Genomic DNA, 24991 nt, shown 5'->3' with positions numbered 1-24991 from the left:
AAGATTTTTTAAAAATAAAAATAATCTGTCTCCTTAGTTCCCCAACTAATCAAGTGGAGGGGACTCTGCTTCCCTCACGCAATCCTGGAGATACCTCATACTGGGAGCGAAAGTGTTTAGGTGCCAGGAACTGTGGGATCCAGGCAGCTCCCAACTATCCCACAATGGTGGGTTCATTCCTTTGAATTAAAATTACTTGACAAGCAGCCAAATGCAAGAAGGGCACATCGACCCTCCTTTGTTTCCCTGAATGAAGGAAATAAGTGTCTCCTGTGGAAGTTGCCCTCCCTGCTTCAGGGGGACTGAGAGAGACACACCCTTATCACCAGAGTTAAGGAACTCGGGGCTAAACGCCTCTATATACAAACTTTCTTATTTTTTTACTAAATTTCTACCCAAGCGCCAACCTTACTTAGGTTCCTCAGTAATGAGCACCAAAACTTAAGTTTCTTTGTCTTGTCAAATCTTCACAAAAGTATTTTTTCTCTGTCCAAAAAACTAGCTGATTTGATCATGGTCTGAATATCATTTATGACCTCCCGTGTCCATATATTAAATTGTTTTTTCTTCTGTTAATCTGGTCTTATGCCAATTTTCTTGTTAGTTCAGCCATAAAAACTCAAGAAGGGTAGATGGAGGGACTTCCCCCCTCCCACAAACTCACAATAGATCTAAAGTATAAACTCTAAGAAATCTATAAAAGGACAGAGGAGGTAACATCTGTTATGGGAAAATGGCAGTCCAACTGGAGAAGTGCCAGGCTCCCAGTTAAGGGCATGGTTGGGGGAGAACTCTTTGCTTCCTGTATTTTCCTCAGGGTGGGGGATGGGGTGTCACTGTCTGCCCTCTTGTCACTGTGAGTTGAAAATACCAACAGAGTTAGCCCTGTGAGATGAAGCCTATATATATATATATATATATATATGGGTGTGGGTGTGGGTGTGGGTGTGGGTGTGGGTGTGGGTGTGTGTAGAGCCTCCAACTCTCAAGAGAAAATACCCCTTGTGTCTCATCCTAACTGAAAACATTCCAGAAAGAGAATTCTGGCAACTGTAATGCAGCCTAGACAAATGGACTTTGTTCCCAGCTGTCTAAAGACAGAATGAAGAGAAAGGCTGATTCTCTGCCTGAAACCAAACGAAGTTTATTCTTATTTCTTCCCTTTGCTGCATTTTTTTGGACTAGCCAGCAAGGATACTCTTTTTGACTCTCATCTCTCTGTCTGTTTAGTCAACTATTACCTTATTATTTGCTATTCTTTGAGACACAATCTCAAATTCTCCAACTCTTGGTTTGAATAAGAAATCTAGCATATGGGAGAAGAGAGGTATGCCAAGATTTTCTTTTGACTTTATAAAGATTTCTTATATGTATTTATACCATTTGGAAACAGAAGATGTCAATTACATTCATTATAACATTATTACCAGGGCAACAAATCATCAGTTGAGAACCAAGCTGACTTCTTTTTGGAAATGTAAACAATTTCTGAAGTCCCGTTGACTTATAAGAATATTTAGTTAAAACAAAACAAAACAAAAAAACTCTTCCAAGGACCAATTTAAATGTAAATTGATTTAAATTAACAACAGAAAGCATGTCTGTGTTGTCACATATATACTGGGGGTGCCAAAAAAAATGTATACCAGTGGACACTTTTGTCAATGTAGCTCAAGCAATAATTCGTCGTAATCAGAAGTGTCTGGACACTGATGGTAACTACGTTGAGCCCCTCTTGTAATTGCAGAAGTCAAATGCGACTTGTATTGAGTATTACAATTTTAATACAGTTTTCCTTTCTTAAAATATGTATGCAGTTTTTTGGTATCCTCTGTATATTGCTTACTACACTATCTGGTAAATAATAGGCACTCGTTCATTACTTTATTCATTCCACAAGTTCTCGCTGAGCTATTCCTACATGCCAGCACTCTCTCATGTGCTGGAATGTCTCCAGGCTCATGAAGTTTATGTTGTACTGATCAATCAATAAGTATCTCACACAGAAATAGTGACATTTCCTATTATATAAATTGACTCCATTCCTGACAGTGTGTTAGGTAGCAATTGTTTTTAAGGGGTCAGAAGTAGCAAATTTTTGATAACAAATTATTTTAATTATTTTACAAATAAAAAATAATAAGCCCTTTCTAGCCAAATTTCACAATTATCTGAACCACTTAAACACCTATTTAACAACATACCAAAGATAGTTACACAATATAAAATAAATTAAAACACCAATTACCTAATTATTTAATAATTAACGAGCCCATTAGTGAATGTTTTGTGTGTAATCCACAATAATACTCCAGAAATTTGGGGAAAATATTCCATTTTCTTTCTATACTGAAATAGTATGTAGTATTACTTTTTCAAGTTAAAAAAATGTTAAGATAATAAAGCAAATAATATTTGCATAGTAAAATACACAGGAATTTTGGTGATAGAATAAGTGAAAAACTACACATCTAAGATTTCTCTATGTCCATATTCAAGGAACTATGTGACAGTCTTTTCTACTTGACAATTGAAGTTCTATGTATAGATGGTTGTAAACAATGGTCTGAAGCTATAGATGATACAATTTTTGAAACACTCACATAAAATGAATGTCTGTGTTGCCTTTCCTTTCTATTCACCCGTCATCATAACATGAGACTCTGTTTGCAACTATATTTTTTAATGGATACTAATGTTTATATCTTGTTCACTCACTAACAACAGGAGTCACTGTTGTCTGCATGGTGTAAACCTAAGGGTGGCCTTAGGTAGTGATATGGAGAGGAACCGCCTAGTAACAGGAGAGACAGCAGAGTATCTAGGAATAAATGCAGTAGGTCAAGTGGATCTGGTGGTGGGAGCCCATGGAGTTCATTTCTGATTGCTTCTCTTCTTCCATGAGAGAGGAAATAAAGTCATCAACCAAGAGGAGGCTGGAGGAAGAAGAGGTGTTGGACATCCCAGGAGAAAAGATAAAAATGGTCATCGAGGAGAATGGCAAAGTGAATGAACTTGGGAAGTATAGTAGGATTGCAAGGTAGCCTGAGGTCATCAATTTAAAGTGAGAGTAGCCGCCGTGGCTGCATATTTCCCCCTGACCACATCCAGTTGTCCAAGGGCAGACTTGAAGTAGGTGGGAAACTGCAGGTCTCCACTCCATAAATACTTGCTGAATTATCAAATGGATTAACACATGCAAAGGTCAGAAGAGGATTCCTTTAAAGACGAGAGAGGGAGGATATAGGGAGAGAGCTAACCAAGAGAAAGTGACTGAAGGTAAAAGATAGGGCAGACCACACACTCCAAGTTCCAGGGGCCCAAAGGACCATTGGAGACAGAGTTGCCCAGAGTGTAGTAGGGGCAAGTCTTTCTCTGATAAATGAGACAGAAAATGAGAGATGGAGGATAGAGAATTAAGGGAAACCAGGGTCACCTGTCCTTTACCTGTCACAGGACACATCACTCTCTACCTCTTTGCATTTCTGAATTTGACCCTACGGTGCACAAGCCCAGGGATTGCCTGGATTATTGACAGACAATCTACCATATCTCTAAGCACAGCAGAGAGTTAGCACAGCACCCACCTGTAACAGGTTCTCGGTGATTTTTATTGATTGAATGAATCAATGAGTGAATGAAAGAGGAGAAGTCATCTGCACAGGTTGATAGAGGTAGTATGAAGGTGGAGTTTGGAAGTAAAGAAAATGGAAGAGCTTTGAAACAATGATGTGCATTGTGTAGGATTAATCACTGAGAGATGAACATGGACATTGTTTAGATGCAGTGAAATCCCAGCCTACTTGGAATGGTTGAACTTGTCCAAAGAAAGCAAACACTCATCCCCACGTCTACCACTTCTGTGCAGTCCTTCTGCACCATTGTCTGGATTATTGTGATGAATTCCCACCTGGCTTCCATATGTCCACCTTTGCCCCCAACTAGTCTCTTCTCAATATAGCAACCAGGCCTTAAAACACAACACAGATTGTGTCATTCTCTGCTCAAAACCCTCCAGACGACCTCAGTGTTACCCATCGCCAAAGCCCCTGCAATGGCTTACGAGACTCTACTCTGCCTGACTCACCCCTCATTGCCTACTTCTCTCCTCTCACTCGTTTTTGATCCATGGACAATGCTCTCCTCCCAGTTCTTCAAACCTCCTAGATGCATCTCACCCCAGGGGTTTGGATTAGCTCTTCCTTTCATCTGGAACATTCTTTTCCCAGGTATTTACATACCAAGGCTTTGAAGAGATCAAGCTCTTCCATTTCAGGATTCTGGAAGGTTTGACAATATAATTAATGTCACTAAGAGGGTTGGCACTCAATATGTTGGAGTGAGGGCAGTGAGTGAAGTGTGGAAATTTTCCATGAAGGTGGGAGAGGAGTGGGGAGATGTATCAACAAATAGAGTAGTGAGATGTTTTGTCCCCAAACATTACTAATCCGATTGTCTATATCAGAGCATCTGCTGGGCAGTTTTAGAATGCAGATTCTTGGGCCAGAATCTTGAAAATTCTGATTCAGCAAGTTTTGGGGCGGACTTCAGGAATGCCTGTGTTTGAAAAATCTCCCTGTTTTGGAAACCGCTTGTGCAGATAACATGGGTAAGGCGAGGGAGAGGCTGGTAGAGAATTTGACAGGAGCAGACACTCAAAGAGCATTGGGGGTAAAGCACGTGGAAACTGTGGTGGAGAGTAAAGAGGATGTGGACCCTCTTTCCTATTCTGTTGTTCAGGAATGGCAGGAGGTGTACCCCGTGGGAGAAGATGACAATACAGTGGAATCAACATGGGAAAGGCAGGTTTCAGTGTTTGTAACAGGTGACGGATATAGGCAAAGATAAATGGGAATACGCACCCCAGAGCCTTCTCACCCAGGACTCTTTGGAAGGCAGTAGTGGGAAGGCAGGTAGAGTGTAGAGAGGGTTGTGACTGATCCATAGTGAAATTCATTTATGTGAAGTGAGGGCACGGACAGCATAGCAGGGTTTAAGAAAACAGTGGGTTAGCATATTTGTTAGTGACAGAAGCCTGGGATTATCTATTGCTTAGGGGCTGAGAGTAGGCTGTCGGGCTGCAGATAGCTGATACTTATCAACCAGTGGAACTACTCCCCCACCCCAACGTCCAAATGGCCTGTAAAATGAACAGTGGGGATGCCTTTCTCATCTCCTCTCAATGGTGCTGAAATCTGCTATTAACGTAAGTTCTAGAGAGAATGGAGAGACAGAGGAGGAGAGTAGGGGAAAGGGTGGTTAGTGAGGGTACATAAGGTACATTATTAACATTTTTAATATAAAAATATATAAATAAGGAGTTAATTTTTCAAACTAATACATAGCATTCAAACTTGGAGGCAATAGACCTAATAGGTCAGGTCTTTCTACTTTTTAAGATATCTAATTGGTGGAAGGAGAACCCAAGTTTTCTCCCTAGAACAGCAGTGCTTTGTATATCTATGAATTTCTCTTTTAGAGGCTCAGCCAACTCATTCTTTCTGACAGGTACCCCAGATCTCCTAGTAATGACTCTACTCATTAAGAAACAGTCAGCCTGCAAAGCCCTTTCTGAAGGAGAAGCTGCAGAGAATATAGATGGCTCACTCAAGGACCAGAACCAAGAATGCAAACAGTGCCTTGTCTAGTGCTCTTTCTACTCTTGTTCGCTGCCTCCATACCTTAACCAATGTTTCCTTCTGGAAACTTGTACATCCCATAAAAATATGAGGGGCGATTTATGGTAGTTCCAGGTTGCATGATTTCGTTTGGGAGAATGCCATCGTCCACAGTTATCTCAACTTCTGGCTGTGGAAACCTAGACTTTGCCCCATACTTATCTCTAATACAAAGTCCTATTACAAAACACCAGAATACCTTTCCAGTAGAGATTGTGACACTGAGTCCTCATCACAGATCCTCAAACTCAGCCATCTTAGGGCATAGAAGTTAAGAGCCACGCCCTGGATTCAGGCAGACCTCGTATGACTTCTGCTCTGCCATGTACTCCTACTGTGGAAGGGCATTTATGTAATAAGCTGGAGGAGTGCAGGTGATGCCCTAAGGGAAAAAGAGTGCAGTACAGTTTGATCCCATTTTTGTTCAAAGACATTTTCTCACAGTGAAACACAACTTAAGAAGTTGCACATCAAGCAATGTCCGTGTTTCTAGGGCTCTCAGAATTCCATTTGATGATGTGTTTATTCGTTTATTCATTCATCAGCTCTTCACTGAGTGCCTTCTATGCAACAGCCACTACACTAGATGTTGGGCACGCATGGAGGTGGGGGTGGGAGTGATAACCAGACGTAGGCTATGCCTTCGTGAAAATAAGACTTGTAACTGAGGAGGACAATGATTATACATGCATAGGGAAAAAATCTCATATTAGTTTGATGATAAAATCAGTAAGATTCCAATAAACAAATGGCAAAGATTATGTGTACAGTAAGTATAATGCGAGAAAAGAGAAGGCAAGGTATCACTAATCCTCCTAAGACTGTTGGCCTCTCAAAGAACAACAATCTCCAGGGACTGACAACATTACTCATCCCATCCTGTCCTCCTTAAAATTAATAAAATCAGAAACGGCTCAGCTATCAAAAAGTCCCCTGCTCCTTAACTTCCTGCCCTCCCTCCACAGATTCTTTGAATTGGGAGGACGGGAGAAATGACTCTCCTTCTGTTTTTTCTACTGAACAAGCAAATCATCAGAAATGTACAAGGACTAACTATTTAACTAAGGGTAGGGACTCCTGATTCTGTTTGGTATGTCCCTTCTTATAAAGCCCACAACCCCCTCACGCAGACAGGACACTTTCCTCCTAGCATGGCTTGTCCAATTTGCATTCTCTAAGCAGCAGATTCAACCCAGATTCAAACCTGTCTGTACTGAATTCTGTGTCTCTTCTCCCAGAGACTGTTGGCTGAGGCTCATTACTCTTCTGAAGCCTCCTGGACTCTACCTGATGGAACAGATCAAGGAAAAGGTCATGCTGGGGGTCACGGTGAGGTTCAGTCCCCACCAGCCCACCTTCAGCACAAGCGACGCCACCCTCAGAGTCTGGAATGGGTGCTGTCAACATACATAAAGACTCTACATTGTGTTTTAAAATATTTTATTTTTCTTCTTTTTAAACATTTGCAAAAAGGAGTGGTGAATTAGAGAAAACTCAAAACCCCAAATCTCTTATAGAATTTATAGAATTGTATAGTATTGGTGAAACTAAGAACTCATTTGGGAAGGAAAATATGTTTAAGTCCCAATAATTCTTTTTTTTTTTTAATTTATTTGTTAAATTTATTGGGGTGACAACTGTTAGTAAAATTGCATAGATTTCAGGTGTACAATTCTGTATTACATCATCTATAAATCCCATTGTGTGTTCACCACCCAGAGTCAGTTCTCCTTCCATCACCATGTATTTGATCCCCCTTACCCTCATCTCCCACCCCCCCACCCAAGTCCCAATAATTCTTAAATTTTGTTTACAATTGCAAGTGATTAATAATACCGTGTTTCCCTGAAAATAAGACCTAGCCGGACGCATCTAATGCATCCTTTGGATCAAAAATTAATATAAGACCCGGTCTTATTTAATATAATATAAGGCTGGGTCAATATAATATAATATAATACCAGCTGTTATATTAATTTTTGCTCCAAAAGATGCATTAGAGCTTATGGTCTAGCTAGGTCTTATTTTCGGGGAAACACGTTAAGTACATCTTATGAGTCATCATTAAACCTTCTGTACCAGTCAAGCTATTCAAATATCTAGATTGCTAAGCATGTTTTTCAATTTTATGAAATAGTAAAGGTTTCCTTTCTAAGTGGACATAAAACGTTATGTCAAAAAGATACTCGTTTTCCTCTGACATTCATTGGCAGGAAAATCTAACATGGGAAATTTACTGCTTATGATTGAGCAATGTCAAATTTTCAGATTTACCGGAGAGTCTGTCTCAATATGATTAGTTAGCAAATTAAAGAGTGCTTGTTTGGCCCTCTGTGTGCTAAACATTCTGGAACTCCCTGGTTTATCTTACTGTTAGGTCAGCTGCGGGCATGGTCAAAGCGGCCAGAAGCCAAAAATACCCCTCTGCCAAGTCAGACCCCTCCTCGCATGATAGAAACTGGGGCCCCGGGCGTTTCCCAGAAAAGGCAGCAGACCCTGGTGCGATAAACAGCTCCGGATGCAGCCGCTCTTGCCCGATCTGCGCTGGGGGGTCTGCTCATCTGCCACCTCACTCAGCCAACCCCCACCCCAAAAATCGCATATATGCCTCCCTCACTCGGCCCTGGGCGCGACTTCACTGCCCCCGTCTGCAGACCGGTGAACCTTGCCCAGTCACGCAGAATAAAGCACTCACTTTCCTCAACCAGCTTGTCTCTCTTAGCCCCATTATCTCGCTGCAAGCTTTACACTTACCCTTAGAGAGACATCGTTTACAATATAGTGGGTCAATAAACAAAAAGTACTTTCAGATCCAAGTGATATGCCTTCCGGTTTTCCTTTCATTAAAGCTGATTCTCTGCCTTAGTGGAGACTTACATCTCTCCTGCCACACTGTCCTTACATACTCCCAGCAGTGTATCCTCTGGTCAGACCTGCTGAGCGCACAACTGCCCGGAAGCAGGGGCTGTGCTTTTCTGAAGCCCCCAACCTGATTTAGGAGCTCCAGGCTCCCCACATTTACTCCCAGGGATGGGGAACTCACAGCAAGGAGACCTGACCCCACCAGATCTTAGAGGGGAAGCTGGAGCAGGTGCCACTCAAGGAAAGACGGGGGATAGTGATGGCTTGAGCCCTTGTTGGGCATAACTGCCCTTCCTGGGATACAGACGTGCTCACCGCCAGCCCGGCATACCTTGAGAAAGGCCTGGAATACTGGCATTTGGACCAGTGAAGTTTCAGGGTCAAGGGAGAAGTAAGCCTGTGACTTCCTGTGGTCTAACTGGCTACAACATGTCCCAAATCTGTTTCCCTACTTCCACCAGGCCTGCCCACTTTTCCAACCCTAATCCTGTGGGATCCATCAAAGAAGTGGGAAGTCATCAGGGAATGACATACTTTGTGTTTCCCGGACCTTCACCCCAACCCCATCCTTTCTCCAGTGAGACTTATAAGCTCCAAATCCTGACTTTCTTTAATGCCTGAGGGCCAACACCTCATCTGGCCTCTCAACTGGTACTCCTGCCTGACTGACTCAAAATGCTTCCCTCCCACCGATGATGTATTTTTTGTGGTTGTTTCTCTTTTTTTCTATTTTCAATATTTTTGGCTCTCTTTTCTGCTTGAAATACTTGCAACAATAAGATTTCTGTTTTCAGACTCATAGATGCAGGGAACAAACTGGTGGTTGCCGGATGGGAGGGAGGTTGGGGAACAGGGTGAAAAAGGTGAAGGGATTAAGAATAATGCAAAATAGTCATGGGGATGTAAAGTACAGCATAGGGAATAGAGTCAATGCTATTGTGATAGCGTGGTACTATGTCAGATGGTTGCTGGACTTACCATGGCGATCACTTCTTTAGGTATATAAATGTTGAATACCTATGGTGTACACCTGAGACTAATATAATATTGTATGTAAGCTATATTTTAGTAAAAATCTTTTTTTAAAAAAATTTTAAGGCTGCTGGTTAGCTCAGTTGGTTAGAGCTCATGCTCTTAACAAGGTTGCCAGTTCAATTCCCACATGGGACAGTGGGCTGTACCCTCTGCAGCTGGATTGAAAACAGAGACGGGACTTGGAGCTGAGCTGCGCCCTCCCACAACTAGATTGAAGGACAACAACTTCACTTGCAGCTGATGGGTCCTGGAAAAAGCATACTCTTGCCCAATAAAATAAACAAACAAACAAACAAATAAATAAAAATGTAAAAATGAAGCATAAAAAAATAAAGCATAGACTTTTAAAAAAGTATTTTTTAAAGAGAGTAAAAAAAGATTTATCTTAAAACTGTTCCAATGGTATGTCTTTTTTTATGTTTTCTAGAATCCCAATAAAAATTTTTTTTTGTTGTATAAGGAAAAAAAAGATTTCTGTTTTAAAATGTAGTTTTTCTTTTTAGTTATATTTTTATTTTATTTTATGGTCAGACATCGCAAGACCAACAGATCAGGAGTTGACTGCCATTGAAAAGATACTTTGTTACACGGAGTATACACACTGCTCCAGGGGATCCATTGTTCTACATGAAATTGCTTCCTTCAGGCCTGGGGTAAGGTGGGTCTTCAAAGCCCTGTGGCTCCACTTCTCTGGTGCCTGTACTGGACATAACTGGTGCTGCAAACATCTCTCAGTTCTCCTGTGCCTGACACACTCTGCCCCAAAGACCCTCTGCCCCAAAGACAGAGATAGCATCACAGCAGTCTCCCCACCTGGGGTAAATCCCAAGCTCACCCATCTCAGAGACATGTCCCCTCTTTGCTTTTTTTTAAAAAAGATTTTATTGGGGAAGGGGAACAGGACTTTATTGGGGGAACAGTGTGTACTTCCAGGACTTTTTTCCAAGTCAAGTTGTTGTCCTTTCAGTCTTAGTTGTGGAGGGTGCAGCTCAGCTCCAGGTCCAGTTGCTGTTTCTAGTTGCAGGGGGCACAGCCCACCATCCCTTGTGGGATCTTGAACGGCAACCTTGTGGTTGAGAGGACGAGCTCCAACCAACTGAGCCATCTGGGAGCTCAGTGGCAGCTTAGCTCAAGGTGCCGTGTTCAATTTTAGTTGCAGGGGGCGCTGCCTACCATCCCTTGTGGGACTCGAGGAATCGAAACTGGCAACCTTGTGGTTGAGAGCCCACTGGTCCAGGTGGGAATAGAATTCACAGCCTTCGGAGTTAGGAGCATGGAGCTCTAACCACCTGAGCCACCGGGCTGGCCCTACTCTGTCCTTTTATAGGTTTCTTAGAGTTTATACTTTAGATCTATTGTGTGTGTGTGGAGGAAGTCCCTCCATCTACCCTTCTTGAGTTTTTATGGCTGAACTAACAAGAAAATTGGCATAAGACCAGATTAACAGAAGAAAAACCAATTTAATATATGGACATGGGAGGTCATAAACGATGTTCAGACCATGATCAAATCAGCTAGTTTTTGGACAGAGAAAATATAGCTTTGTGAAGATTTGACACACAAAGAAACTTAAGTTTTGGTGCTCATTACTGAGGAACCTAAGTAAAGTTGGAGCTTGGGTAGAAATTTAGTAAAAAAAATAAGAAAGTTTCTATATAGAGGCGTTTGGCCCTGAATTCCTTAACTCTGGTGACAAGGGTGTCTCTCTCAGTCCCCCTGAAGCAGGGAGGGCAACTTCCACAGGGGACATTTATTTCCTTCATTCAGGGAAACAAAGGAGGGTCAATGTGCCCTTCTTGCATTTGGCTGCTTGTCAAGTAATTTTAATTCAAAGGAATGAACCCACCATTGTGGGATAGTTGGGAGCTGCCTGGGTCCCCACAGTTCCTGGCACCTAAACACTTTCACTCCCAGTATGAGGTATCTCCAGGATTGGGTGAGGGAAGCAGAGTCCCCTCCACTTGATTAGTTGGGGAACTAAGGAGACAGATTATTTTTATTTAAAATTATTTTTTTTATTATGGTTTAGTTGGCATATAATACTATATTAGTTTCACGTGTACAGCATAGTGATTTGTTGTACCTTATGGTGTTGTACCTATATACCTTATGATGTGATCACTATAATAAGTCTAGTAGCCACCGGTCCCCATGCTAAGTTCCAGTTATAAAATAAGGAGCCAGATTAGAGAACACACTTCCTCACTGACTGAGCCAGCTGAGTGGGGCCTTCCTGTACCTTGGAGCAGAAAGCTTAGCATATGCAGACAGAGTGGTGGAAAGAGGCTTCAGGGCACCCATGAAATTTGATGGGCTAGCCTGTCACTTTCGAAGCTCTGGGCTTTACACATGCACTCAAAGGGATTTCATTTCTGACACATCTGCCATCTGGTCCAGCAGAGACCATCCTGAGGAAATGACTAGGAAGGCAAGGTCCTGAATGGAGGAGCCGTCCTGTAACCACGCACACCTTCCAGCAGCCCAGATGCCATTCCGGTGCTCCACAGCCTTCCTCTCCAAAGCCCAGGTGAGCCCTGACTCAGCCCCTCCATCTCTGACAGCATAGCCATCCAGACCCATTGCTGCCCAGGCAGGACAAGTGTACCTTGTTTCCTCAGAGTTGCACAATGGAGAAATGACCCATGGATGAAGGTAACAGCTGGTGTCCAGTAAGCTTTCCTTTGTAATTTTTTAGGGGAAATGACCTGGAGGGACTTTTCCCAGGTGCCAAGTCTAGCTTTTCTTCCCTCCCCATGAGCCCAACAGGAAAGGCTTAGTATAAATACCAGGCACCTCGCTCTAGCAGGCAGGGACCAGCAGCTCTGCTCCACCGGAAATCAGGTGAGGGACTAACCCAAGGAGTGATCGGTTTTAAAAAACTCACTCTGTTCTCTCTTTCCCCACAGGATTGTAATTTAAAAACAAAATAGTTGTTCTGTTTTGTGTTTGTCCTGTTATGAGGTCTGCACTGGCAGGGTGGCGCAGAGTAAATATTTCTTGATTCATTACAGCCTGCTTTAGGAAGGGTCTGTTTGGTCCTAACTGATGTCTTCCTCCATCAGTGCCACCTTGGTGACCTGTTAGACCATCTTGGGCTCTGGGCTGACGGCTCTGAGTGAGGTCCTACTGCAGTGTTTCCTAGATGGACAGCTAAAGTGGAACGAGAACAAATGGAAATGAACAATCAGAGTCTTTTTGACATAAGACTCCCAAAAGGGGGTGTGCCAGTCTAGTCCATGTCTCCCTGACCCTCTCCTTTCCTTTTAGCACCATGAAGCTTTTCACAGGCCTCGTTTTCTGCTCCCTGGTCCTGGGAGTCAGCAGCCAGAGTTGGTTTTCGTTCATGGGAGAGGCTGCTCAAGGTAAGGTCGATGGAGGGGGGATGACATACGTGGCCTCTAGGATTCACCCTGAGCACCCTTAGGGGTTGGGGCTTCTGTCTTAGATTTTGTTGCCCTAGTGGTAGAATGCGCCTGGTGTTTGGGGAGCTTGTCATCAAACACAATAAAAAAACACAGGGTTTATTTCTAGAGAAAGAACAATCATCATTCCCAGCTGAAAGGTAAGGTTGACTAGTAGACACAAAATAAGTATTGAAATAGTAACAAATTTCTCCCAGACCAAATAGCATGAAGCATGAAATATGATTAGAGCTAGCTTTTCTCCTCCTCCTCCGCTCTCCCTCTCTCTTCCCTTATAGATTCCTTTCTCCCTGCCTCCCTTACTCCCTCCCTCCTTCCCCCCTTCCCTCCCTCTCTTCCTTCCATTTCCTAATTGGATCCTCTAGAGAGCCCTCAGCTTAGCTCTACCTGGCACTTCCTATAGTCAGTGAACTGTCCCTGGTTGAGTCTGTTTCTCCCCTTTCCTGGCCTTTTAAAACAAAAACGGGAACTGGTAACATCTATCAAACCTCTAGTAGAAGCTCAGCACTTCCCTGCAATTTAGGGTGATGCCTATCCTGGTTGGCCCAGGTCTGAGGAGTTTTCCATGAGACTTCCAGGGCTAACTGGGAGGGTTCTAGGCAGACAGGGACAATTCTGGGCAAGTGAGACAGTTGGTCCCCCCCTTTAACTGTGAAATACCTTGATGAGGCCGGCATCTTTCCCAACTTAGAAGCTTAGAGCAGCTGAGTGCATAGTGCAGGGACGAACTGCCAGTCAGCAGGTGGCAAAGCACAGTTTGAACCTAGCTGTGCATGAGGTCACAGCTCTTGGCAAGTGGATATGTCTGAGTACCACTTCCTAAAGCTCAGCTACGGTTATCAATCTCAGCTACGTTGGAATCACCTGACCAGCATTTGAAAATTGATGCTTTTGACCCACCCCAGAGAGTCTGAGGTAATTGGCCTGAGGTGTGACATGGCATTGCACTTTGACAATCCTCCCAGGTGGTTATCAATTTTTACTTTTTTTTTAGCAAGAAAAAGCAACCAAATTTAATATATATGTTTGTATGGACCCCCGTATACATGAGAAAGTCAGAGCCCCCACACACATGAGAGGTTCCAAAATCTTCCCAGGTGATTAGAAAGTGCAGCCACGGCTGAGAGAAAGGATCACACCTCTAGCACTTGCTTCCTCAAGCAACCCACATCATCAGTCTATGTAGACAGTTTCAGGATGCCATTTTTGCCCTCAACACTCAGAGGGACCTGAGTCACAATTATAGGCATTGTGTCTGCAAGAAGACCTACATGTCTTAGGCTTTAAGGCAGAAGTGCTACATGTGTGTAGTTCATCTACGGATCCACCTCTGTAACCACCTCACTCACCAAGGTCCCTGAATACTATCACGTGTAGCTTCTTTGTATAACAGAGGTTCTCGATCCTGGGCTATTTTGTGCCCCAGGCACTTATAGCAATGTCTGGAAATAAGTTTTGTCATCACACTGCAGGAATATACTGCCTGCACCTAGGGGACAGAGTCAGAGATGCTGCTGAACACCCCACAGGGCTCAGGACCGCCCTGAACAATAAAGGAATATCTGGCCCCAGGTCAAGACTGCTGACGTTGAGGAATCCTGCTCCATAATGATTCCTCCCTTCTCTCCTTTATCCATATGTCAGAGCCTAAGTGAGATGGAACCCATATATAGCATCACAGGCATCAGACAACCAGGTACAACACAGCTATGCCCTCGTGTAAATGTCACTCATTAGAGTCAGCTGGAGGAGCCAGCTAGGATCAAGGAATGTTCTTCTCTACCTATGGTGTCCAGGGTGCTGTGACCACAGGCCAAAACTGAGTCAATGGCAGATTTGTCATTCCTTGATCTTCACTAAGAGGTGTCACGGTTTTCTGTTTCACCTGATATCTCTTGGCATGTCCTTTCCTTCCCAGGGGCTTGGGACATGTGGAGAGCATACTCTGACATGATAGAAGCCAATTACATAGGTGCAGACAAATACTTCCACGCCCGCGGGAACTTTGACGCTGCACAAAGGGGACCTGGGGGCGTCTGGGCTGCTGAAAAGCTCAGGTAACAGGGGCTCCTGGGGATGCAGGGATGGGTAAACATAGGAATCAGGAGGATCCCTAAGGCACTTATCCAAGGTGGTATCCTAGAGAAGGACCCTGTAGGGCCAGTGGGCTTCTCCATCCATGCCCAGTACAGGGCCTGGGCTGCCAGCAAGCCACAGTATGGCTTGTGAAGATGTGTGGGCCTGTCCCCAAAAAGAGAGCCAAGGACTGAGTAGAGCCAAAGACTGATTTCTCCCCTCCCCTATGGGTGCTGTCCACCAAGCCGCGGGGTGTCAGCTGGGGCTGAGTGGGCTGTGCCCGGGCAGGGTCAATGTTTAGCCCCTCGTTCCTGGCTCTTCACAGAGTCATCCCTAGGAAAAGGGGAGAGTGGGAGGTGGGGCTGTTGCAAATCAGCCCTGAGTCATCTACTTGCCCTCCTCCATTACAGCAATCTCAGAGAGGATTCTGAGAGAGTCTTTGACTTTTTTAAGCATGGAGACAGTGGCCACGGAGTGGAAGACTCGATGGCTGACCAGTTTGCCAACGAATGGGGCCGGAGTGGCAGAGACCCCAATTTCTTCAGACCTCCCGGCCTGCCCAGCAAGTACTGAGCTCCCTCCTCACTCTGCTTTCAGGAAGCGGGGCTGTGCGCCCCTAAGGACAGGGACACTGAGTTACTGAGATTTTTGTCCTCAGAAGCTGATAGAGGGCACATAATAGGTGTCTAATAAAAGCTTAAGAAATTGAATGTTGGACACTGTGTGTTGTTTGCTATAAGGACTGCCTGTTTGATACGAAGGGGTGATGGGTGAACACCCACGGGAAGGCCAAGCATGTGCCTGTGCGTTTGGGTGTAGGGGACACAATACAGCGTCACACAGGGTAGACACATTGCAACAAGTCTTCCCCTTATCAGACCCAGGCTCCTCTTCGGCCCCCCTGGTTACAAAGTTGCTATTTCAAGGCCCTTCCATGTCCAGGCATCCTCATTCCTTGTCAGTTGTGTCCGGTCGCCTTCTCTGTCCCCAGGTCTTAACCCCCTTAAGAATAAGTTCCTCAGTGGTCTCAGTCTGTGGGGAAAGGGATACAGCCATTGAAGGACTGGACCACGCGATCCTGCTCCAGCAACTGCCACCTTGATATTCTCTCCATTTCTGAGCAACACCTACAAGTCCAATTATTAACCAATTTCTGTCCATGCTGTCTAAGAATTGCCTCCCAACAGTTTTCTTCCACTCTATTTTCATTGCCTTATCTCAAGCCTGAATGAAGATATAATGCCACTTTCCTTGTGAATATTTCCTCACAGCTTCTGCATGTTAACTGGCTCAAAATTGTGGAATTGATTGGTTAGAGAAGACACTTTTTGTCAGTCAGGTTCCATTGAGGAGGCAGAAAACAGGCAGTCATTTGAAAGGAGAAATTTTTGATACAAGGATTATTAACTGATAACAGCATTAACTACTAGCTAGTACAGAATACAAGATGGAATAAATTTGAGAGAGGGTGCTCCACAAGGCTGAGATTAGATCTTGCTGGAAAGTCGGTAGCCCACAGGAAGGCTGGTGAAGTTTGGTGGGTGTCAGAAGCCAGTGCTGACAAACAAGAACTCCCCCATGACGTGCCAATGAAATCTGGCAGAAACCACCCAGAATGCAGTTGAATTCCGTGGGAATGCCCCTCGGTTCCTGAAAACTCACCTGGAGTCAGCCCACGTAGGGGCAGGAGGTAGAATGCGGCTAACCTTCCTGGAAGCCAACTGTGGAAGAGGCAGAGCTGTGGACTGAATTGTGTCCCCCACCCCCCAATTTATGTTGAAGTCTTAACTTCCAGTGTGGCTGTATTTGGATGAAGGAAGTCATTAAGGTTAAATGAGGTCATAAGCGTGGCATCCTGATCTGACAAGCTTAGTGTCCGTATAAAAGGAGATGAACAGCGTGCCAAAGCACAATCGAGTTTCCCGCCAGCCAATGCACAGCCAATATGAGAATCAGCAAGTTCAGGATCACGCTCTCCATGTCACAAATTCATGGAAGGACTCCGTCATTTCCATTCGTTGGTGTGAGTTTGGTCCCCCACTGGTGCCTCTGGGAAGGCAAATAAGGCTTGAGCATCTGCTGTAGGATTAGATTCTCATGACCAGCATATGTGGGAATTACTGTTCCGTGTTACAAAGGAGGAAAATGGGGGTTCATAGAGATTAATGTACTTACCGAAGGCCACACAGCCTAGGAGTTCTGGATTCAAACCAGTTCTGACTGTAACACCTGGGCTCTCTCTACTGCAACACGGATCCCCTACTGACATGGGCATGTTCTGTAGTCCCACCGTGCCCCCCACCCCCCACTGAAAGGTAGAATCATTATGGGGTTGTTGTTTGGTTTTATAGTTGTTGTTATTTGTGGTCCTGTGGCTCCTGCCAGAGTCGTTTGGTGGGTATGCAGTTGGCTCGGAGGAGAAACACGGTCCTTCTGTTCTCTTAAATAATTGTTTCTAGATTTGATGGTTGGTCGGGTTAGACTCGTACATGATTCTAGGAGAGTCGGTCCTCTTTCTTTACGATAGCTTGCGGTCCAGTGGAGCGCGTTTTCCCACACTCCTGCAGCGCGGCGGAGTGAGGAGTCGCCACGGGAGCACAAACCACCCAACTGCCTTAGCAAGTCCAGGCCTCAGAATTGGGGAGCTTCTGCCCTCTACTGGATAGACATAGAGGTGCAAGTGCTGCTCTCTGGTAGCTCAGAGCAGCTGTGGAAATGTGGTTTATTCTCTAATGCAGGCATCCTTTCCTCCCCCCCATGTTTGTTTCCTTGAGAAAAACATGTAGCCATCTAACCATGTAATAAACAGCATAGACAAGAATTTAATAATTTCTTCAGTTGTTTCAAGGCAATATTCTTTTTTAATCTCCCTTAGTGAATTGAACGGCAGAGAGAAGGGAATCCAGCCTTTCAGGTCCTGAAGCTGTGTGTGTATTTGCAGTGAATGCCCATTCCTCCAGGTGGTTATGACTTTGCTGAGGTGGACAAAGGAAAGGATTTATGGAACATGGAATCAGAAGGAATAGTCCCAGGCATGTGCTGGGAAATGTCTAAGAGCTGCCTCTCTGAAAGAAAAAAATAAAGCCCTGACTTACAATGTTTGTCGATTTCCATGGTGTAAATACTCCCAGCATGGCTCATTTCAAATGGGCAATGGTTTAACAATTGGCTCTCAGAATCCCTGAACGTGTAGCAATCAGCCCTCCAGAGCTGGTATGAGCCACCTGCAATGTACCACAGAGTATAGTCCACTTCCAAAGGTCAGAGACTACCAGCTATACATTTAAATCTCAGTTGAGAGTTTCAAATATTTCTCAGGAGAAAAAAAAAAGAAACAAAACAAAATTTCTACTTGTTTGCAAAAGTGCTGGCTTTTAAAGAAAACCCCCCAGTTTGAGAGAAAAACGAAAGTGTAGCTCTCACAATGTTTGCAAAGCCATGTATTACTTACTCTGTTGTTGGAGCAAATGCATTAAATAGGTTATAGAAATTGGCCATCGGAGGACTGAATAAGATAATGGTCTACAGTAAAAGATGGTTCCAAATTAAGGGAAAAAGCGCTCACAAAACAGTTAAGAATTACTGTTCATCAAAAGATACCATACGAAACTTAAAGAAAAAGGCAAAGTTAATTGGATACCTTTTGCAGTTGCTAAGATTATAACTCATTATTCTAAAATTTGGTAAATAAAGAGAAAGAATAAAGAATTGAAATAGCATTAGTGCATGGCTATATGTAATAATTTTGTTCAAATGATGAGTTTTTAAAATATGAAACCAAATACATTTACTTCCATAAAAAGTAACTTAAAATGGAATGAAAATAAAATGGGGCAAGTTATTTGCAACATGCATAATCAAAAGGCTTTGGATTAAGTATACAAAGGACTCCGACTGATAAAAAAAGACAAAAGACATTAATAGAAATGTTACAGAGGGGGAAGCACAAACGACTCATCGACATATAAAAAGAGTCAATCTTAGTGGGATGGGTGGTTCCCACGCTGTCCTATGTGCACTGTCCACCCAGCATGAGGGGCGTCAGCCGAGGCTGAGTGTGCTGTGCCCAGACAGGGTCAATGGTTAGTCCCTTTCCACGGCTTGTCTCAGAGTCATTCATCTTTTGGAAAGGAGAGTTGGGAGGATGGGCTCATCAGCCTCTGAGTCTCCTCCCTGCCTTTCTCCATTCCAGCGATGCCAGAGAGGATTCTCACAGGGTCACTGACCTTTTTAAGCATGGAGACAGTGGCCAGGGAGTGGAGGACTCGAGGGACGACCAGCGTGCCAACGAATGGGGCCAGAGTGGCAAAGACCCCAATTACTTCAGACGTGCCGGCCTGCCCGACAAGTGCTGAGCTCCCTCCTCACTCTGCTCTCAGGCGACGGGGCTGTGCGCCCAGAGTCATTGAGTTCTATATCCCTAGATGCTTTTGGAGTGCACATAGTGGGTGTCTAATAAATGCTTAAGAGATTGAATTGTTGAAAACTGTTTGTTATTCTTTGGTATAAAGACTGCCTGTTCGGGTACCAAGGGACAATGGATGGGCACCCATGTGAAGTCTGAGACTGTGCCTGTGTGTTTGGTTGTAGGGGCGACAATCTCAGTGTCATACAGGCAGGCACACTGCAGCAGCTTTCCTTGAATCAGACCTGCTCCTCTCCAGGCCCCTCTGGTTACACTTGTGCTATGTAACCTCCTGTGTCCAGTTCCAGTTCTTTTCACACCCTGTCAGTTTGTACTGTCACCTTTTCTGCCCCCAGGATCTAGTCCCCTTAGTTTCGTTTCTCAATGGTCTCTGTCTGAGGGCAGGGGACACAGCCATGGGAGGATTGGACCATGAGATCCTGCTCCATCAACCTTGGTCTTCTGTTTATTTCTCAGCAACAACTTACAGATCTGGAGATTAACCAGTTTCTGTCCATGCCATCTAAAAAATGCCTCCAAAGCAATTTCTCTCTACCTTACTTCCATTGCCTTACACAAAGATCTCAGGCACAAAATGTGTCAAGAAATGGAGGCATTGTGACAACATGGAGATTAAGTATCAGGACCAATTTGCCACAGGACGTTTGCACATGATGTTTCCTTTGCCTAGAACACTCTTCCCACCTGCTTTTCACATGGCTACTTACTTCCTACCTATCCTGTGCCTCTCCCTGGAAGGCCTTCTCTGAGTGCTCTGAGTGGCCTATCATGGCTATTTTTCTCTTTTTAGAATTATCAACATATGGAAAGATTTTACTCATTTCTTGGTTTACTCTGTTACTTTGTTTCATTTTTGTTGCTTTGATTTTTTCTTGGTCTTCACCCTAACAATTTCTGTCTTATTTAACCTTAAGTATTTAGAAGTAAGTAAGGTACCTAGCACATAATATGACCTCAACAAACACTTATTGAACAAGTGAATGACTGAAACAATTTATTTATTAAAAAAAATTTTTTTTTTAAATTGGGGAATATTGGGGAACTGTGTGTTTCTCCAGGGCTCATCAGCTCCAAGTCGTTGTCCTTCAATCTAGTTGTGGAGGGTGCAGCTCAGCTCCAAGTCCAGTTGCCATTTTCAATCTTTAGTTGCAGGGGGCGCAGCCCACCATCCCATGTGGGAATTGGAGCAACCTTGTTGAACCAGCAACCTTGTTGTTGAGAGCTTGCGCTCTAACAACTGAGCAATCCGACCACCCTGAAACAATTTATTTTTTGATGTACTAGTACAAAGTGATTTTTTTCAAAGTAGGAGTGTTTTATTTAAAAAGTGCAGTTAGGGAGCTAATGAGGAGTAAGTTTTCAACTCTAAAGAGAGAGGAAAGAACAGCGGGCCAAAAGTGAAGAGGAAAAAGGAGGAAATGGGTTCAAGCTCATAGGCGATGGGTTAACCTGAAAAGGAGTAAGGAGTTTCTCTTAAAAAGGAAGGAAGGTGAAGAGAATGGGGTCAGGAGATGCAGAACATTTGAGATGCAGGACAAAGGACCAGAGGGAGTCCAGTTATACCTGCTACAGTTGTGCATCACTGTCCCAGGACTCGTCACAAAGGACAAAAAGCCTGTCTGTCTTATTGTATGTCATCCTTGTATCCAGAGTACCTACCACAGCCCCTGGCCTATCATAGATGCTCAGTAAACATTTGTTGAATGAATGAATGAGGTAGGAAGAAAAGTATTCTTCAGAAGATGACAGACATGGGAGGAATGCTTGGGACTTGTGGATAGTGGGGATATTTGATGTGGGTTTCTGTCTAAAGAATGTGATAATGTGTCACTTGAAGATGAATATGCAAATCTATACCAAAATTTATACTAAAATACCACCCACACTGACATACATTCACTGTATCATAGAAAAAAATGATTTTCTTTAGTAATGCTTTGCAAGCTTTCTTCTAGAAATAAATATTCTGAAACTTGGTGATGGCTGTCAGGTGTATCAATGTGTTTAGGCTGAACTACAGTCCTCAGAGTTCCCTTTCTACTATGGCCCAGCTAGGGTGGGCCACAAGAGATATGCTCTCTCCAGAATTGAGGGATGGGGGAGGTGGGGCCATTTTGTTGCATGTGCACATTTTCCGGCAGTTATTCAATCGAGATGCTGTTCTGAAGGGATGTAGCAGATGCGATTGAAGTTCCTACAAATTGTCTTTAAGTTAATCAAATGGGCGATTGTCCTCCGGAGGACTTGCTTAGTCAGTCAGAAGGCCTTTAGAAGAAGGCTTAGATCTCCCCTGAGCTGGACTCCAAATAGTCACTGGGTCTGCCGTTGCTCCCCCATTTCCCTGGATCGTGCCATCCTGACTGCCTGTGGGCAACAAGCGTCAGGCTGTGCTGTGCTGCTCCAGCCTGCTGACGTCCTCCCCTTCCAGACTGCCTGTGTTTTGGGCTTCATACTTGCTCAGCCAGCCCTTAGAACGGTGTATGCCAATTTCTTGTCATAAATCCCTAATGTAGACTATAGGCGTATATTCGATTGGTTCCCCTTCTCTGGTTGAACTCTGATGGATACAGAATTTGGTAGTAGAAGTTGTTCCAGAGGAAGAGAACCTGAAACATAGATGTGGGGACAGAGCCCCAGAAAGTAGTTTACAGGCTCTTGGCCTCACGTGGAGGGGTGCTGGCTCGGGTAGTGGTTGGCCGTCGGCTGTGGCCAGTTGGCCAACTGGCCGCTGATGTAACTGCTGCGGCTACGGAGGAGAGTCGAGGAGAGCGGAAGAGAGCGGAGGAGAGCGGAGGAGAGTTGTCGGTCGGTTGGCAGAAAAAAGGACAGCAGGTCGCATGTCTAGTGAACCCAGCCTCCACTGAGACCATAGTGGTATGACTCCCCTACCTACGGCTCCGTGGGTGTTCCTTTTTGGCCTCACCATATCCTGCGTTCTTGTGTGGGGAGCGGGAGCAGAGATCCCATAGGCTGCGTCGTATGACTAATGGCTCAGTGAGCAGGGTCTCCCGCACGACAATAGACATAGATGTAGATTCAATTTCTTACAAAGAATTGGCTCATGCAAACCAAAACCACAATGAGATAATTTACATCAACTGGGAAGGAGATAATCAAAGGCAATAACAAGTGTTGGTGAGAATGCAGGGAACCTGGAACCCTCATACCCTGCTGCTGGGAATGTGAAATGTGCAGCCACTTTGGGAAAAGGTGGCAGTTCCTCAAATGTTAAATATAAAGTGACCATATGACCCTGCAATTCTGCCTATCAGTATATATCCAAAAGAAATGAAAACATATTACCATAAAAATTTGTATACCAATGTTCATTACAGCTTTATTCAATAAAGACAAAAAGTGGAAGGAATGCAAATATTTATCAATTAATGGGTGTTTAAACAAAATGTGGTGTGCACAATGGACTAATATACAGCCACAAAAGGAATAAAGTACTAATATATGCTATATACCATGGATGAATCTTAAAAACGTTATGCCAAATAAGAAAAGCCAGACAGAAAAGCCATATATTATATGATTTTATTTGTATGAAATGTCCAGAATTGGGAAATTCAAAGAGACAGAACGAAAATTAGTGCTTTCAAGGAGAGGAAATGGGGAGTGACTGCTAAAGAAGATGAGGTTTCTTTTGGGGATGATGAAAATGTTCTGGAAAAAAACAGACCGAATTGCACACTTTAAAAGGGTGATTATTTTAGTATTTGAGTGTATCTCAATTTAAAAATTGCACGAGAAAATTTTTTATAAGTTATAGACTAGAGTCCAGGGGTAAAAAGAGAGGGCATCCATTATATAATGTGTGCCATTGCCATGAAATGGAATATTATGCTGGCATTTAAGATAACACCCATATTATATAGGATAGCATTTAAAAATTCTGTTTAGTATTATAGTGACAAGGCGACAAAAGCATATATTGTTTATCTTATGCATAGGGAAATTTCTAAAGAATATTATTATCATTTATCTCCTTATGAAATAAGAAAGGTAAAACTCTTGCTATGTTTAGTGTGAGATATTAACTATGTTTTGGTTAAAAAATAAACTAGGGATTACGGAGATTGGCCAGAAGCATATTTGGAAATAATAACTGCTAACGTTTACTGACCTCATTCTATTGTTAGTGGGTCACAACAAGTTCATGGTGTAGATCATTTTCCAGATGAGGAAACTGGGGACAGAGATTAACTTGCACAGGGTGAGTGAGTGGCAAATCTAGGATTTGAGCCCAGGTAGTTTGGTTTGAGACTCTTCCATTAATCTACACTATTTCCTTAAGTATTAAGCACTGATAAATAATAATAAAACTCCCCAGTCCTCTGACAGGGGCTTACAGTTTATAGGCCAATGAGAGAAAAGCCTTCACTCCTGGTGGAATTGTTTTGGGGGGAGATGGACCAGGCAAGACATGGCCCCATTCTGAGTGCAGTAGCTTATTTGTGAGGACACATAGAAAGTCCCAGCCTCGTCACAGCTTGGACTCTACTTGGCCTTTTGTTCACATCAGTCGGATGGTTCCCTGAGTCCCAACCTACTCCCTCCAGCTCTCCAGACAACTGCTGGGGAGCCCATCACACCAAAGTGTGGTCCACGAAGAGCATGATACACCATCCTGGGAGGAGAATGCCTGGGCAGGACATGGCCAGTTCCTGGACCAGGGCAAAGCGATTAAGGGCAATAGCTATATTTCTTTTCTTCAAAGTGCTTTGCAGAACATGGGTTCTAAATAAATGTTTCTTGGAGTAAATGAGATCTTGAAAATTACTCAGAGGTATCAAAACAGAGGACCACCTTGAGCACCAGCCTAGGGTTTGCAGCCAGGGTTTCTTTGTTACATCAACAAATGTGTCCACGGGCGGGATGTGCAAGGGAAGGAAAAACATACTGAGGAAGTTAGAGGAAGCGAGACGTTGCAGGTAATGATTCATGCTTAGTTTTGTTCTGTTTGTGTGATGAAGTTTATCAGTCAGAGGGTGGTGCAACTGGAGTTCCATCTCTAGGTTTCTTTTCTAACAGCCTTGTTGAGACATTCGCGTACTATATGACCCACCCTTTTAAGGTACAATTCAATGGGTTTTAATATTTACAGAGTTGCACAATCATCAACACAATCAATTTTAGAGCATTTTCATCGCCTCAAAAAAACCCCCATAAACTTTAGCAGTCGTTCCCCATTCCTCCACCCTCACTGCAGCCCTAAGTGACCACTAATCTATTTTCTGTCTCTGTAGATTTACTTATTCTGGACATTTTATATAAATGGGATCATACAACATGTTGCCTTTCGTGTCTGGCTCTTTTCACTTAGCATATGCTTGGAAGGTTTATCCAGGTTGTAGCATGAATCCGTACTTTATTCCTTTTTGTTGCTGAATAATACTCTATTGTATTAATATACCATATTTTATTTATCTATTCATCTGTTGATGACATTTGGGTGTTTCTGCTTTTGGAATATGAATAATTATGAA

At 43.6% G+C, this 24991-nt stretch overlaps 1 protein-coding gene across 2 annotated transcripts; it reads left to right on the top strand.

Annotated features, from left to right (window-relative positions):
• The first annotated feature begins 12264 nt into the window (after window positions 1-12264).
• LOC109436421 (serum amyloid A protein-like) lies at window positions 12265-15783 on the top strand. Of its 2 annotated transcripts, none has more exons than XM_088791686.1 (4): window positions 12265-12416; window positions 12843-12937; window positions 14916-15054; window positions 15527-15783. In XM_088791686.1, exons 2-4 carry the CDS (start codon window positions 12847-12849, stop codon window positions 15714-15716), a joined length of 420 nt encoding a protein of 139 aa, XP_088647812.1. In that variant the 5' UTR covers window positions 12265-12416; window positions 12843-12846; the 3' UTR covers window positions 15717-15783. The 2 variants fall into 2 exon arrangements, with proteins under 2 accessions (XP_088647812.1, XP_088647813.1); XM_088791687.1 differs by having other exon boundaries at window positions 12268-12416; window positions 15484-15783.
• Window positions 15784-24991: the final 9208 nt, after the last annotated feature.

The sequence above is a fragment of the Rhinolophus sinicus genome, chromosome 14 (assembly GCF_057876585.1).
Source record: "Rhinolophus sinicus isolate RSI-liver-muscle chromosome 14, RSI-T2T, whole genome shotgun sequence".
Classification (NCBI taxonomy): Eukaryota; Metazoa; Chordata; class Mammalia; order Chiroptera; family Rhinolophidae; genus Rhinolophus; species Rhinolophus sinicus.
Note: the sequence above shows the minus strand (reverse complement) of the source record. Positions and strands in the feature narration are given on the sequence as shown.

Coding starts and splice junctions, on each gene's coding strand:
- LOC109436421 (XM_088791686.1), top strand. CDS start 12,847: ATGAAGCTTTTCACAGGCCTCGTTTTCTGCTCCCTGGTCCTGGGAGTC. Junction 12,938..14,915: donor CATGGGAGAGGCTGCTCAAG/GTAAGGTCGATG, acceptor TTTCCTTCCCAG/GGGCTTGGGACATGTGGAGA. Junction 15,055..15,526: donor TGGGCTGCTGAAAAGCTCAG/GTAACAGGGGCT, acceptor GACTTTTTTAAG/CATGGAGACAGTGGCCACGG.